The 12,154-nt window shown below is 54.6% G+C and overlaps 4 protein-coding genes across 4 annotated transcripts in view; 2 read left to right on the forward strand and 2 right to left on the reverse strand.

Annotated features, from left to right (window-relative positions):
- Positions 1 to 400: 400 nt before the first annotated feature.
- CHGG_00078 (uncharacterized protein) lies at positions 401 to 2,911 on the forward strand (the record flags this gene model as incomplete). Its single annotated transcript, XM_001219298.1, has 4 exons — positions 401 to 1,346; positions 1,418 to 1,840; positions 2,389 to 2,753; positions 2,807 to 2,911. The coding sequence occupies 4 exons, from the start codon at positions 401 to 403 to the stop codon at positions 2,909 to 2,911; spliced, it is 1,839 nt and encodes a 612-aa protein (XP_001219299.1).
- Positions 2,912 to 3,145: 234 nt separating this feature from the next.
- Positions 3,146 to 4,660, reverse strand: CHGG_00079 (uncharacterized protein; the record flags this gene model as incomplete). The annotated part of the gene is made up of 6 exons (XM_001219299.1): positions 3,146 to 3,233; positions 3,430 to 3,724; positions 3,777 to 3,942; positions 4,005 to 4,367; positions 4,422 to 4,504; positions 4,570 to 4,660. 6 exons carry the CDS (start codon positions 4,658 to 4,660, stop codon positions 3,146 to 3,148), a joined length of 1,086 nt encoding a protein of 361 aa, XP_001219300.1.
- Positions 4,661 to 7,244: 2,584 nt separating this feature from the next.
- On the forward strand, positions 7,245 to 8,144 carry CHGG_00080 (uncharacterized protein; the record flags this gene model as incomplete). The annotated part of the gene is made up of 1 exon (XM_001219300.1): positions 7,245 to 8,144. The coding sequence occupies one exon, from the start codon at positions 7,245 to 7,247 to the stop codon at positions 8,142 to 8,144; it is 900 nt and encodes a 299-aa protein (XP_001219301.1).
- A 939-nt stretch (positions 8,145 to 9,083) lies between these two features.
- The window catches only part of CHGG_00081 (uncharacterized protein), a gene marked incomplete at both ends in the record, with an annotated part of 6,921 nt that continues 3,850 nt past the window's right edge, over positions 9,084 to 12,154 (reverse strand). The window contains 2 exons of the mRNA XM_001219301.1: positions 9,084 to 9,744; positions 9,820 to 12,102. Of these exons, the coding sequence (XP_001219302.1) occupies positions 9,084 to 9,744; positions 9,820 to 12,102 (2,944 nt within the window). The remainder of the gene's footprint in view (positions 9,745 to 9,819; positions 12,103 to 12,154) is intronic.

A 12,154-nucleotide genomic window follows, 5' to 3' on the forward strand; every position in this document is an offset into this window, starting at 1 on the left:
CCTCCACGCCCTGCGAGAGGACGCCCGCTTTCAATACGGCCTATACCTGCTCGCGATCTCACAGCACCAGATCCTCCGTTTGAGCCGGGGGTGACGCCGCTGGATACAATTGCGGTAACTTCGGAGGATGCCCGGTTTATCGAATCCTTTCACCAGCAGCTTACGGATGACAAGATGGAGCTTTGCGGCCGGTGTCAGCACCGCTGGTTTGACATGAAGCTACGGGACTTGAATGGTGTTGCTGTCTGCCACACGTGCCAGCGTCGCGACTTCCCCTTACCTCCGTGAGCAAGCCGACCAGCCTCCCCTTCCTTATTTCTACTCAGCCGCCAACAATCTTGACTTCGGAGACGTCCCTCCTCAGCTGGCAAGACTAGGTGAGCTCACCCCGGTTGAGGAAATGCTTATCGCGCGCGTCCATGTCCATATTCAGGTCCTGGCGGTGCGCGGTGCGCAATACAAGTATCGCGGTCACGTCGTGCATTTCTTGCGGGACGTGGGCAAGGTCTACAGCCAGCTACCATGCCTTGCGCGGGATCTTGACGTTATCATCTTACGCCCTGCCAACACCGCAAACCACCCGCATCTCCAGTGCCAGTTTCGTCGTCAATTTGTTGTGCGCCGCAAGGTCGTCACCGCGTGGCTGCTTTTCTTGCGCGCCCACCACCCCGGCTATCGAGATGTTGAGGTGGACCAAGCTGCCTTGCAAGCCCTCCCGGAGCGCGGCGATCTCATGGACCAGCTTCCCATCCATGAAGTTGAGGATGCTGCTGTCAACCTCGAGGATGCTGTTGACTTTGATGACCAGGAGGCGGCTGCTGTGCCGAATATGGTCGTCAGCGAGCGAGAACTTGATATGTTGCGCGCTGAGCTTGCTGGTGAGCCTCATGTCCACAATCCCATGGAATTTCAACCCCGGCGGCAATCTCCACCTCCAGATGAAGCACCACCAGCTCAGGACCATATCGTCGGCCCCGAGATTCGCAGCACTCCCCTCAGCGAGTTCAATCGCTCCCAAGCTCTTCTCTCTCTTGCCTTCCCCTCACTTTACCCGGAAGGCAAAGCTGAATTTGTGCTCCCGCGGCAGCGCAGTATCGAATATGGCGACTATCTACAGCATGCACTGAAATGGCGTGACGGGCGCTTCACGCGCCACCCCCGATTTCGCTTCGTCGCCTTCAATACTCGGATGAGGCGTCAGATCAGCGCCAGAAGCGCGTTTTTCGTGAAGCGTCATGAGCAGCTCAACCCCGAGCCAGTCAATATCGACACTTTGAAGGAGGCGCTCCGCAATGAGACCCCTGACGGCAAACGGCTTCTTGACTCCATCGTGCGATGGACGGGCAGTATCCGCGGCACCAAAGCTTACTGGGGTGTCAAGCTTCAGGAGCTGCTCGCGATAATCCCCATATCGCAGCCTACCACTTTCACCGCCGCCTGCAACTGTTCACCACGCTCGTCATGAAGCAGAAGTTCAATCTCACTGAACTATGGCAACGATACGAGTGGCAGGGCCGTGGCAGTCCCCACAGCCATGGCCTATGCTGGTTCCTTGAAGCACCGCTCCCTGAGATGACTTCAGAGGCAGCCCGCCAGCAGTTCGCTGAGTTTTGGGGCATTCACGTCCACGCCGTCAACCCGGAGGCTGGGCGGCAGATGCCGCCGGGCGAAAGCAACCCGCTACGCGCCATTCCCACTGTTGACAGTGAGCTGAGCGAAGCTCAGCTGTCCAAGGTTGTCAACCGCGTCCAGCGTCACCACTGCAACACCTCATACTGCTTACGGAAGAAGAAGACTCCCCGGCAACCCCCGGATGCGCCTCCAGCACCAGCGCCTCAGAGTGAGCTCGCCTGCCGCTTCTATTTCCTGAAATACTGCTAGCTGCCTGTGCCTCTTTGTCCCACTGCAATTGTGCATCGCGCCACCTGGCGACAGCTGCCACCTTTCACCTCCCCCAGTGAATTCGGCCATCGCTCCCACCGAACTCAGCCATTGCCACCACTCCCAGCTATCGCTATTCAAAACACCAAGAAAGCGTTACCATCACCATTGGTGCGAAAAGACCTTAGTTACCGAGCGAAGAACCAGTCAATTAAGCCCCCAAGATCGCGCCGTGGCGTAGCCGCGGTAATAGCGATCTGGGGCGAGATTGACGGTTCGAAGCCCGTCCGCCGTGGCTCCTGGGTGATTTCTCTGCTCGTGTGCTTGCTCCACGCGCATCGGGCTATTTTTTAGTTGCGTTGTTAAAATTATAGTAGCGAACCTGCTGTTCAGGTTACCGAGCATACTTTGATCCGATCGATGACCCCCATCCAACTGCCACAAAACAGCTTCATATCGTCCCAGATTTTGCGTAGACGTTGCTGTCAATCACATCAACCTTCGCAGTCAATTTACTCCCGTCAAATCGATTGAGCCCATCCAACTCGGCCTGCAGGGTGTGGAAAATGGACTTTGATGCCACTGATCAGCGCATCAATGATGCGATTTGCGCAATTACTGGCGCGCAACGCGCTCGCGATGGCCAAGTCAAGGCCGTGAGGCGCCTGGTATACGATAAGGACGACGCGGTCCTCATCGCCGCCACGGGATACGGCAAGAGTGCGGTCCTGTACGCCTTTTCAGCTTTGACAGACAAGACCACGGTACAAATCGTTCCGTTGACGAAGCTGGGCGAGAACCAGCGCGATGATATTGCCAGGAACGTCGCAGGTTCGAAGCCGGTATGGGTTGACGCTGATACGCATCTCAAAGTAAGCGCCTTGCGCATTGTTACCCCTGACCCTTGAATACTAACTGTCAATAGAACCCGAGAATCTGGGACCATATCCGTAACGGTGTCACGGCACCAAGCCTGACCTGCTTGGGTCACGTGGGCAGCACGTGCCTACGCGACCTGAACCCACACTAGCAGCAGTATCTCCTCTCCGTTAGCGTCCCCTTGCGAGAGCTTCCTCTCTCCTCATCGCACAACTCAGTCATTAGCCAGAACCTGACTTTGTCCCGTGACTTCCCTGACCACGCCCCGTGACACCAGAAACATGCAATGCGAGTGTTGGAGGAAATATGTGTTGATCATCATTTGGCTGTGATATCAGACCCGAATAGTACGGTGGCTAAAATACATCGCATTGCAGTTTAGTCGTTACTCTTGGTAAATGCCGTCCTCCTCGCCAAATGCTAAGTCATAGTCGCCTCCTGAATGATGTTGTAACAAGCAATGGTCATTTTTGCTGTTTGTGTTAGTCAGGTATTCAGACATCAGCTAATACATCGGACTCACCATTAATTTTGCAGTTTGGTTATGCAGATGCCTGGAGTATGCGCTCAAATCCTCGTCTGTGTTGATGTTGTAATGTCGGCGCCCAAAATCTTATAAGGATGATGATCCTCGCGTCGAGCCGCAGTCGTTGCTCTGTTGTGACTCACTCTTCCGTGTCCGATGGAATGTATGTCTCCGGATCATCATTCACGCTCTGGAATTCGGGCTTCTTCTTGGGTTGGTATCTCTTGGCTAGTGCCTTGGGGACACGCTTCACATTTTTGGGGTCGAAGCGAATCTTCTGCCAGCTCTTGGCGCCGGCGATGCTCTTCCAGCGGTTGATGAGCCATGCCCTGTTGCACACAGGGGTTCCATCTGCGAGAGTCTCCATCGGCCGCGAAGGGCCCAGTTGCAGCCAATCGACATGTTTCTTAGCACACGTCAGGAGCTCGACAAAGAGTGCTGTTACATTTGTGAGCCGACGATGATTATTGCAGTTCGGGTGAGTACGTACCACGACACCACTTGTGAACATCCCGTTCACTTCCAGCAATGTCGATGTGTCCGTTGCAAAAGTCGAACAACTCGACGAAAAGGTCGTGAGTGTAGAGGGTCTTGAGGTATGTGTGGAGTTGTTCCCCGGTCTTGAACGTGGCGAATATCGGCATCTCCTGGGTATGCTCACGGGTAAAATTCTATATGGTTAGCAATTGGGATTGCGCTTTTCGGGGTGTTGTCTTACGATGAGTCTCTCCAAGCAGCGGTATTGCCAGGTGCCCGATATGCCCACGATGCGGTTGTGGACATATTTCTTGACAAAGTCCGCGGATGGACCATTCACGTCGCCGAAATAGTATTCGACAAGGTCTTCTTCGTTCCGAGGGCGTAACTCGAGCAGGTAGCTGATGCGAAATATGAATTTGACAGTCTTGAGGCGATCCCAAACCGCCTCGTGGGTCTCCTTGGAGAGCACCTTGTTGTATTTGCGCTTCCTCGGGTTTGCAGCGTCTTGGCTTGGTGTGCTGTCGGCACCGCCTTCTCGACTCGCTGATGCCTCTTGTGATCTACCTTGGGTTGCGAGGGTAGCCGATTTATGGCTGAGCTCCTGCAAAATTCTTGTTAGTCTAACACCCACTTGAACATGCCGGAGCTAACTTACAGCAATCCTCTGCAACGCATCCTGCTTCTGTACCTGGCTAACCGGCACAGTCAAGATGGTATGTTCGTTCTGGTCGGTCAATGCTTCATGTATTGTTTAGCTTGACGATTCTGTTGCTTTGCGAATAGTGTACAATTGGACAACTTACAAATTACTGGGTTGGATGTGTTGTCATCCACACCGGGTTGTGTGCCCGGGATGATCTGTTCGATCGTCTGCGAATCAATGGTTTCCGACATTTTGATATGAGTGGTCCATCGGTGGTTCGGTTCTGCTGATTTCACCAGACTGCCTCGGCTCATGTGCTGCAAAATGGACGTGGCAAAACATGCAAAGGAAATTTTCGGGGCCACAACTCGAAATGATTTGGACATCAAAATGTTATTGTGTGTAGCGGTTGTTGAGGAAGGAGCAGTGTTGACGTCTGCGATAACCCCACCTCCAAAGCAATCATCCCGTCCTTTCCATACGCTGGTCAGGACAAAAATTAGACGATACCCGAAATCACAGCTCAACGTGATGGCCAATTAGACAAGATATCACGGGCATGAAACCACAGATTTTACAATGTGGTTGTCCCCAGTTGACACCGGGTTGGATGGATGGAATTTATTTCGCCTGGAGGCACTGGGCTTATAGGGCCTTAGCACGCTAACTACATCCGGATCAAATCGTTTTGCCTTTAACTCGTACAAGCCCGCAATCCGGCCAACAAAGCATCATACGGCAAATCTACGACTTGGCCAGGCTGCATTGACAAAGAGGGAACTCGGTCAACTTTCTGTGGATACCAGCGGAGATTGACTTCGCGCTGGGGTCAGATGCCAAGGCAGCAGCCCAGAGAGCGTCGAAGCAAGGACGCACACCCGACTCCCAAATGCCTCAGGCCAAGTTGTTGGAAGGTAGACCAGGAGGTCTGAGCACAGGAGGGTCAATGGGTCAAGGCCCAGAACGTGGTGGCAAGAGATCGGCCGGCTTAGGCCGGAGAGATCACCGGCTTAGGCCAGGTGCGGTTGCATGCGGTGCCACCATCGCTGCTCAGAGAGAGATATCACGGGTTTGGAACCCCCCTTACAGAGGGAAGAGGGGGATAATGACAATTGATTTTGGCAGAGTCTCATAGCCTCCTAGGCTCAGCCGTGTGAATTCCCATCTTCCTGTGTGTGTGACACCTTGGATCAGTGGCTGTTGGTCTTCCAACAGGTCCCTACAACCACGCCCGTATACTTCAACCTGGTGCTCAAGGAGAGCAGGGCGATCTTGTGTATGATCAACTTCGGCCAATCTGCTCGCGCAGCCTTCCAGTGTAACGGCTACGCAAGCACGCTCCGCTAAACGCGCGCGATCACGACACCCATACGCAGAAAAATGACTCTACGACCACGCAAGCCAGCGAAGGGACCAAAAGAAGATCAAGGGTAACCGGGTCGATGGACGGCTGGAGGGACATTTACACCGCACGGAACCTACCGTCTTCCGGTGTGTTGTGTTGATATTGAGATTCATGTACTTGCTTAATGGTCTGGACACCATTCTTTTTCTTAGAGGCCTCCACATCAGCGTTTGTATGCTTGGACCCACCGCCGACCAGAAGTACCCCCAATGGAACCCCCAAGGCCAGTCTCACAACCTCACATCAAGATATAACCCCACCAGAAACGGGATATCACCGTCCAGGGAGATCCCATAGACCCGGAATGGAACAACTTCACCAAGCCGGGGAGGGAACGACACCAATACCTAGTTATCATATGAGAGCACGTGTATGTACTCTTATCACTTGCGCAAGCTAGCCTCCCCTTCCCGTTCTGCTGCTCAGCTCCTCCCGGATCATCCATCACGGAACAAGCTTGAATATTCGGGCGTGGCACGGTGAGGGCGGAGAATGGGGTGTGGAGGGATACCAAGGGGAGGAAAAGTGGAGCGAGCGATTTGGGTTGGAGCTGAAAGGGTTGGAGGGTTAAGGGGTTCAGGGGTATTGTGGGGAGGGTTGGGGGTACTTCAGGTCGTCCATACATACCGGAGTGAACTCCCAACTTGGCATTGTTTCCGACAGAAGCAAACTCAACTTCCAGAAACAGAAGAAGACGAAAAGGATTAGGCACATGCCAAGACAGTTTGCAGGTTGTCATGACGTTGCCTTGACCCCAGCGGCGTAGGTGGCACTAAGGCCTACACTGGCAAAATGAAAGAACTTCATTTTAGATTCCTAAAGTCCGTCGGGCTTTTTTGAAGCTTCAATTGCGGCGGGTTGACAAATGGGGTTAACAACTTGACAACCTGGAAGGCACTGTGTGTTTGTTCTTGGGGATCGGAGAATTTCCCCGTTTCAGCGATAAGGGGGTCCGAGTCGACTCGCACTCTTGAAACTAAAACTCTTCTCAATGGGAGCAGGTCGGCTTCTTTTCGGCCCCTGTGATTCAAACACAATCCAACGTCAAACAAGCCAAGGCGTCGGTGACTCCACAACCCCTGCGTCTCTGCCACCTTAACACCGGAGAACCACTACAGATCTGTACATCACCGCATTTCGCGGCCCGATCGGAGAGCTCGACTGGTTGCTGCCTTGAAAGTTCCGACGAAGGTCCCTTACATGGCGCTGCAAACTTCAGCAAACCTACCCAAAGTCAATAACACCGTACGTAGACCGTACCATTGGGCCGTTGGCCGAAGTCTGTTCCAGCCATGTATAAATAAACGAATCGCCCGGCCTTCAATGGCTTCATGTCTATTTCCCAACTCAGGTCAACATACATTCCAGAAGCCCCTTGCCAGAGTCCGTCTGCATCTCATTCTTTGCATCTCGTACCAATCCCGCCCAACATGGCTCGCCAACTTTCCCTCGTGGCGACCCTTCTCGCAACTCGGGTGGCTGCCCACGGCTACATCAACACCTTCACCCTAGACGGTGAAGATTACGAGGGTTTCAGCCGCTGGAACCCTTCTCCCGACCCCAACGCCATCGGCTGGAGCTTCACTACCGAGGATGAGGGTCCTGAGCTGGACTTTAGCTCCCCCGACTTCATCTGCCGCCGCGGCGCCGAGGCCTCCAGCAACTACGGCACCATCGCAGCCGGTGGCACCGCCTCGTTCTTTTGGACCTCTGACGACAAGGTCATCAACCCCAACGGTTGGGCGGAATCGCACCGCGGACCGGTTCTCACCTACATCGCGCCCTGCAACGGCGACTGCGCCAGCGTCGACAAGACATCCTTGCGCTGGACCAAGATCGCCGAGTCCGGCCTGGCCTCGGGCCCAGCCAACACCCAGGGCATCTGGGCGACCGACGTGCTGCGCCAGAACGGAGGCATCAACACGGCCACCATCCCCAAGTCGATCGCGCCGGGCAAGTACGTGCTCCGCAACGAGCTCATCGCTCTCCACCGCGCCCACATCAACGAGCCCGAGTTCTACATGCAGTGCGGCAACATCGAAGTCACGGGAAGCGGTACCGATGACTTGTCTGGCTCTGGGGTCCCGGCCGGCGAGCTTTACAGCAAGAGCGATTCCCAGCTGTTCGGCTTCTCAGTCTACGACAGCCGTGACAACGAATGGCCGATCCCCGGGCCGGCTCTGTACGAGGGATCGTCGGCGCAACAGTCGGGTGACTCGGAAGATTCGGAAGATTCGGAAGAGTCGGAAGAGTCGGAACAGGCGGAGCCCTCCCCCTCCCCAGCGCCGCGACCGGGCAAGCCGGGCAGCGCACGATGCCGGCGTTGGTGAGCAAAGCGAGAAAAAGACAACTGTATTCCCTGCCTCTCCCTGGTGCCATAGACATGGATCGGGGCGAAGTTCTTCGCTGTATATTATGTATAGACTTGGGTGGACTTTTTAGCTTTTAAGGGGTTGTCATCGCATGCTAGCATTTTCTGATATTATTTTGTGGCGTGTACATCAATAAACGAAAACCAAATTTTAACCCTGGGCCAAATGCTGCGACATCATTAATAGGTGACCTCCACATCAGACCTGGTCGAAACATGCACCGGCCCGGCCAGGGGCAGCCTGACGGACTTCCGGACCTAGGTAAGCTGGAGATGAAGATGCGATGCGACCTGACTTGGCACCCTCTACCAAAGGAAAAGCCGAACTGGAAAAGAAGCAAGAAATTAAGAGGAGAAGCGAAGCAAAGTCAGAAAAGTAAAAGAAGTAATTAATTATAATAAGAAAGCCGCGGGCACCGTCATGCGCTGGACGGGGGGAACCGTTGATACGAACAGGGTAGTAGAAGAGGCTTGGAAAGCGAGGTGGTTAAAGGAACGGGACGGCAGGGCAATCACCAGGCCGGCGGACGACTTTGACTGTAGGGAATACCAGGTATCGCGATAGCGTTAGAAGCACAGGGCAAATCCCTTCTCTCTGGAGGGACGTGCTACATTCGTGGTTCAATTGGATCATGTTCTTCTATCTAGAAATGAGGGGGGCTCAGATTTTGCAGCCGGGGTTGTCGTCCCCGAGGTCCAGGACCACGTGACGACTGCCCCAGTGGTGGACCCCCCCCTGCCCTCCGTCACGTCCCCCTGCGAGGACGTAACTCTGGCGTAGATGTTCCGACACTGGCAGTCTCTTCTTTTGAGGCCAGGAAACGCCAGAGTTCGCAGGTGGGCTTTCGGATTACGTACATGTCCCCAAATATCCCCTTCGTAGTCCCCCAAAGGCCTCCTAACGTGAGACCCATCCTTCCACGCGTACAGTTGCACTATTGCAGTCAACAAACCGCTCCAGGGCACGATTCGGCGTTGTTTTTGTGAAGGAGTCCGCCAGATTGTCCTCTCCATTGATCCACCTCACTTCCTGGAGTTCTCTGCGCTCGTAGGACTGGCGCAGTGCCATGATATCGATCATCAACCGCTTTTCCTTCGTAGTCCCGAGTTTCACAAGACATTCGTACAGTGAGTAAGAATCTGTACAGACGATGGTTGGGATGGCAGGAAGGTTCAGGTGGGCAGTGATCTGGCGTAATGTTGAAGCCAGGGCGTAAGCCATATCCACGCCGGCCACCATTCCGTAAACCTCGGAAGCTAGGACGCTGCGGGTAACCCTCTTGCTCTTGGTGCTGCTGAAGTGGATGAGGTTCCCTGTAATGGAGAACTCGTGGCGATCGTTGATCTCGTCTTCGTTGGCCAGGATGATCGCAAACCCGAGCTGGGAGGTGAAATCTCTGTTGTTGGCAAAAGAGCCGTCAACGAAGACGTACAGTCTTGCAGTCTCCAGGTTCAGGGGTAAGAACGTGAGTCCCCTGTCCTGTGAGTCCATCTGCCACTGGATCCTTCGGTTAAGAGTCTTGATATCGTCAGGGGTCGGTTCTTGGTGTTGGGCTGCGCTGGAGAGATCAAAGCAGGCCTCGGGTTGGCAAATTGAAGCGATGTACGCGCCGCGAGCCCGTTGCTGAACGTACTGTTGTTTGGCGTCTGGCGCGTTGGCGTCGATCAATTGCAGCTTCTGGGCTTGACCCTTCTGCCGCAGGGTGATTGAACCGTTTTTGTTGAGTGTAACGATGCCGCCGTTGAAAACCAGGGGTTCCGCGGTGGTGAGAAATTGCTTGTCTTTGGCGCTGAATGACGCCTCCTTCAGTTGATCGTTCTCGCGTTGTGAGAACGCCTCTGTTGACAGACCCAGAGTATCGTCTGTTTGCATCCCCACGCAGGCAAATTCCGGGTTCTCGGGGGAGGAGATCAACAGGCAGGGGTCGTACGTAGAGGTTGCCATCTGGAGCCTCTTCAAATGGTGGTTGTGGTATGTGACCCACCAATAGGTTCCTGCCTCTGCCAGCCCGTACAACGGCTTGATCACGCGCATCACGGTTCCCTCGGGGTATAAGTGCCTGATCTGTTGGGGCAAAAATGCCAAAATCTTGCGCTGGAGTGCCTTTTCCGACTGCACGTAGGCTTGCGTAATATCGCGCAGCCAAAGGAGACAACCCTGTCTCTGAAGTGACGGCGCGATTGCGAGGATCAGGCGTTGGCTTGCGCGTTGGATTGTTGGCGACTGCGTGAGGATGGCTTCCTTTCCTGCGTCTCCGAAGCCTTGGACCACAAGCCTCGATTTCTCATAGGGCTTGTCCGTTGTCTTGCCCTTAATTTCGTTTACGATCCTTGACTTAAAGATCTCTGCGTCGCCGTGTAAGTCCTCGTCGTATTTGACAAATTCGAAGACGCCTCGGGTAATAAGGCTCTCGATCTCTTGTTTAGAAGACTCCTCAAAAGGTTCCCCGGGTGTAGTGACCTTGCCATCGGCGCGCAACTGGACTGCGAGTGCGGCGTCTGCTTGTTCCTTCGTTGACAAGAAGATCTCGAAGATTTCGTCCTCTCGAACATCGCTCTCCTGGAGGAATGCGTGGGCGAAGTGGGTTCTGCGTGGTCGAGTGTTCCTGTGCGGTCCGTCGTCTGGGAGTTCGTCTTCGTCCCCAGGGAAGGGCGCATGAGTGGCCACAATTATCGAATCGAGGATTGGCTCTTCTTCGATGGCGTTTCCAGGAGGGGTCGTGCTCCTTGGTTGAGAGTCCGGAACTTCAGGTGCTGGTTTCTCTGCGGTGTCTTTCTGGTTCGCAGGGTCGTCCTGTTGAGCAGGGTCCTCGTAGTACGGCTTGACCACCGTAGAGCGGAACTTCTGTGCGCCGCGGCTTGTTTCCACGATGCAGTCTTCGTCGTGGACACCGATTAATGTGAAAGGTCCTTCCCATCGGCGGCTTTTCTCGCGCCACACTCTCACACGTGACTGCAGTGGAAGGGTCGTGGTGCGTAAGGTGTCCGGACCATTGCGTGTGGTGCGGGCCTCCTGGACCTTGCGTTCAGCATGGAGCCTGCGGACGGCGTCTGTGGCTTTCTTGATCGCCTGGGCGCGTTGTTGTAGCGTTGGCGATGGCGCAGAGTTGTGTGTCATCCTTGGGTAGGCGCCAAATACCAACAGAGTTGGCACAAGTCCGTTGGGACCTGCAGTGTCGTTCACAGCCTTGACAGCCATTTGCAGAGACAGTTCTGGGCTTGCAGAGGGGTCCTCTTTGCGTAGGATTTCGTACGCACGTCGTACAGGTGCATGGTACCGTTCTACCTTGCCGATGCTGTTATGGGCTTCGATCGGGACTTCCTTGACGGTAATCGCCATCTCCTTGGCGTTCTGGCGGAACTCTGTGGAAGCGAATTGCTTCCCTGCATCGGTAACGACGTAGTCAGGGGGTCCTTGGTACACGTCAATCCAGCAAAGGCGCAATGCTTCCCACACGTACTTTGTTGATACGTCTGGAAGGAAACGCGCGGCGTTGAAAGCTGTGGCCGCGTCGACGAGGTGTAGAACTGGTTTGTTGCCCTCCACGTAGAAGATATCCATGATGACCTCGTAGTTGAACTCGCAATCATCGTGAAGGGTGAATTTGAAGCGAGCTGGGCGTGCGGAGTGCATTTGGCAGTGGTGGCACACTTTGGCGATGAGCTCCAGGGCTTGGATCTCCACTGGGTGTCCTGCAGTCTTGAGGAGCTTGTAAAGGCGCGCAACAGAGGGGTGTCCGAATCGTCGATGTAGTCGCCGCAGTTCACCGTCGGTGAGATAACTGCACACCAGAGCTTCCTCCTGGGTTAGTTGAAGCCAGGGATGTCCCCATTTCCGTGTAACGGGAACCTCGACGTCTCCTCGTTGTAGGAGGTTCCTCAAGTTGTCGAACTTGATGCCGAGTCTGTCCATATCCCTGAGGCAAAGTAGGAAAGGGGTCTCCGTTTCCATCACGTGGAAATCGATCG

This window comes from Chaetomium globosum, genomic scaffold (genome assembly GCF_000143365.1).
Source record: "Chaetomium globosum CBS 148.51 scaffold_1 genomic scaffold, whole genome shotgun sequence".
NCBI lineage: Eukaryota > Fungi > Ascomycota > Sordariomycetes > Sordariales > Chaetomiaceae > Chaetomium > Chaetomium globosum.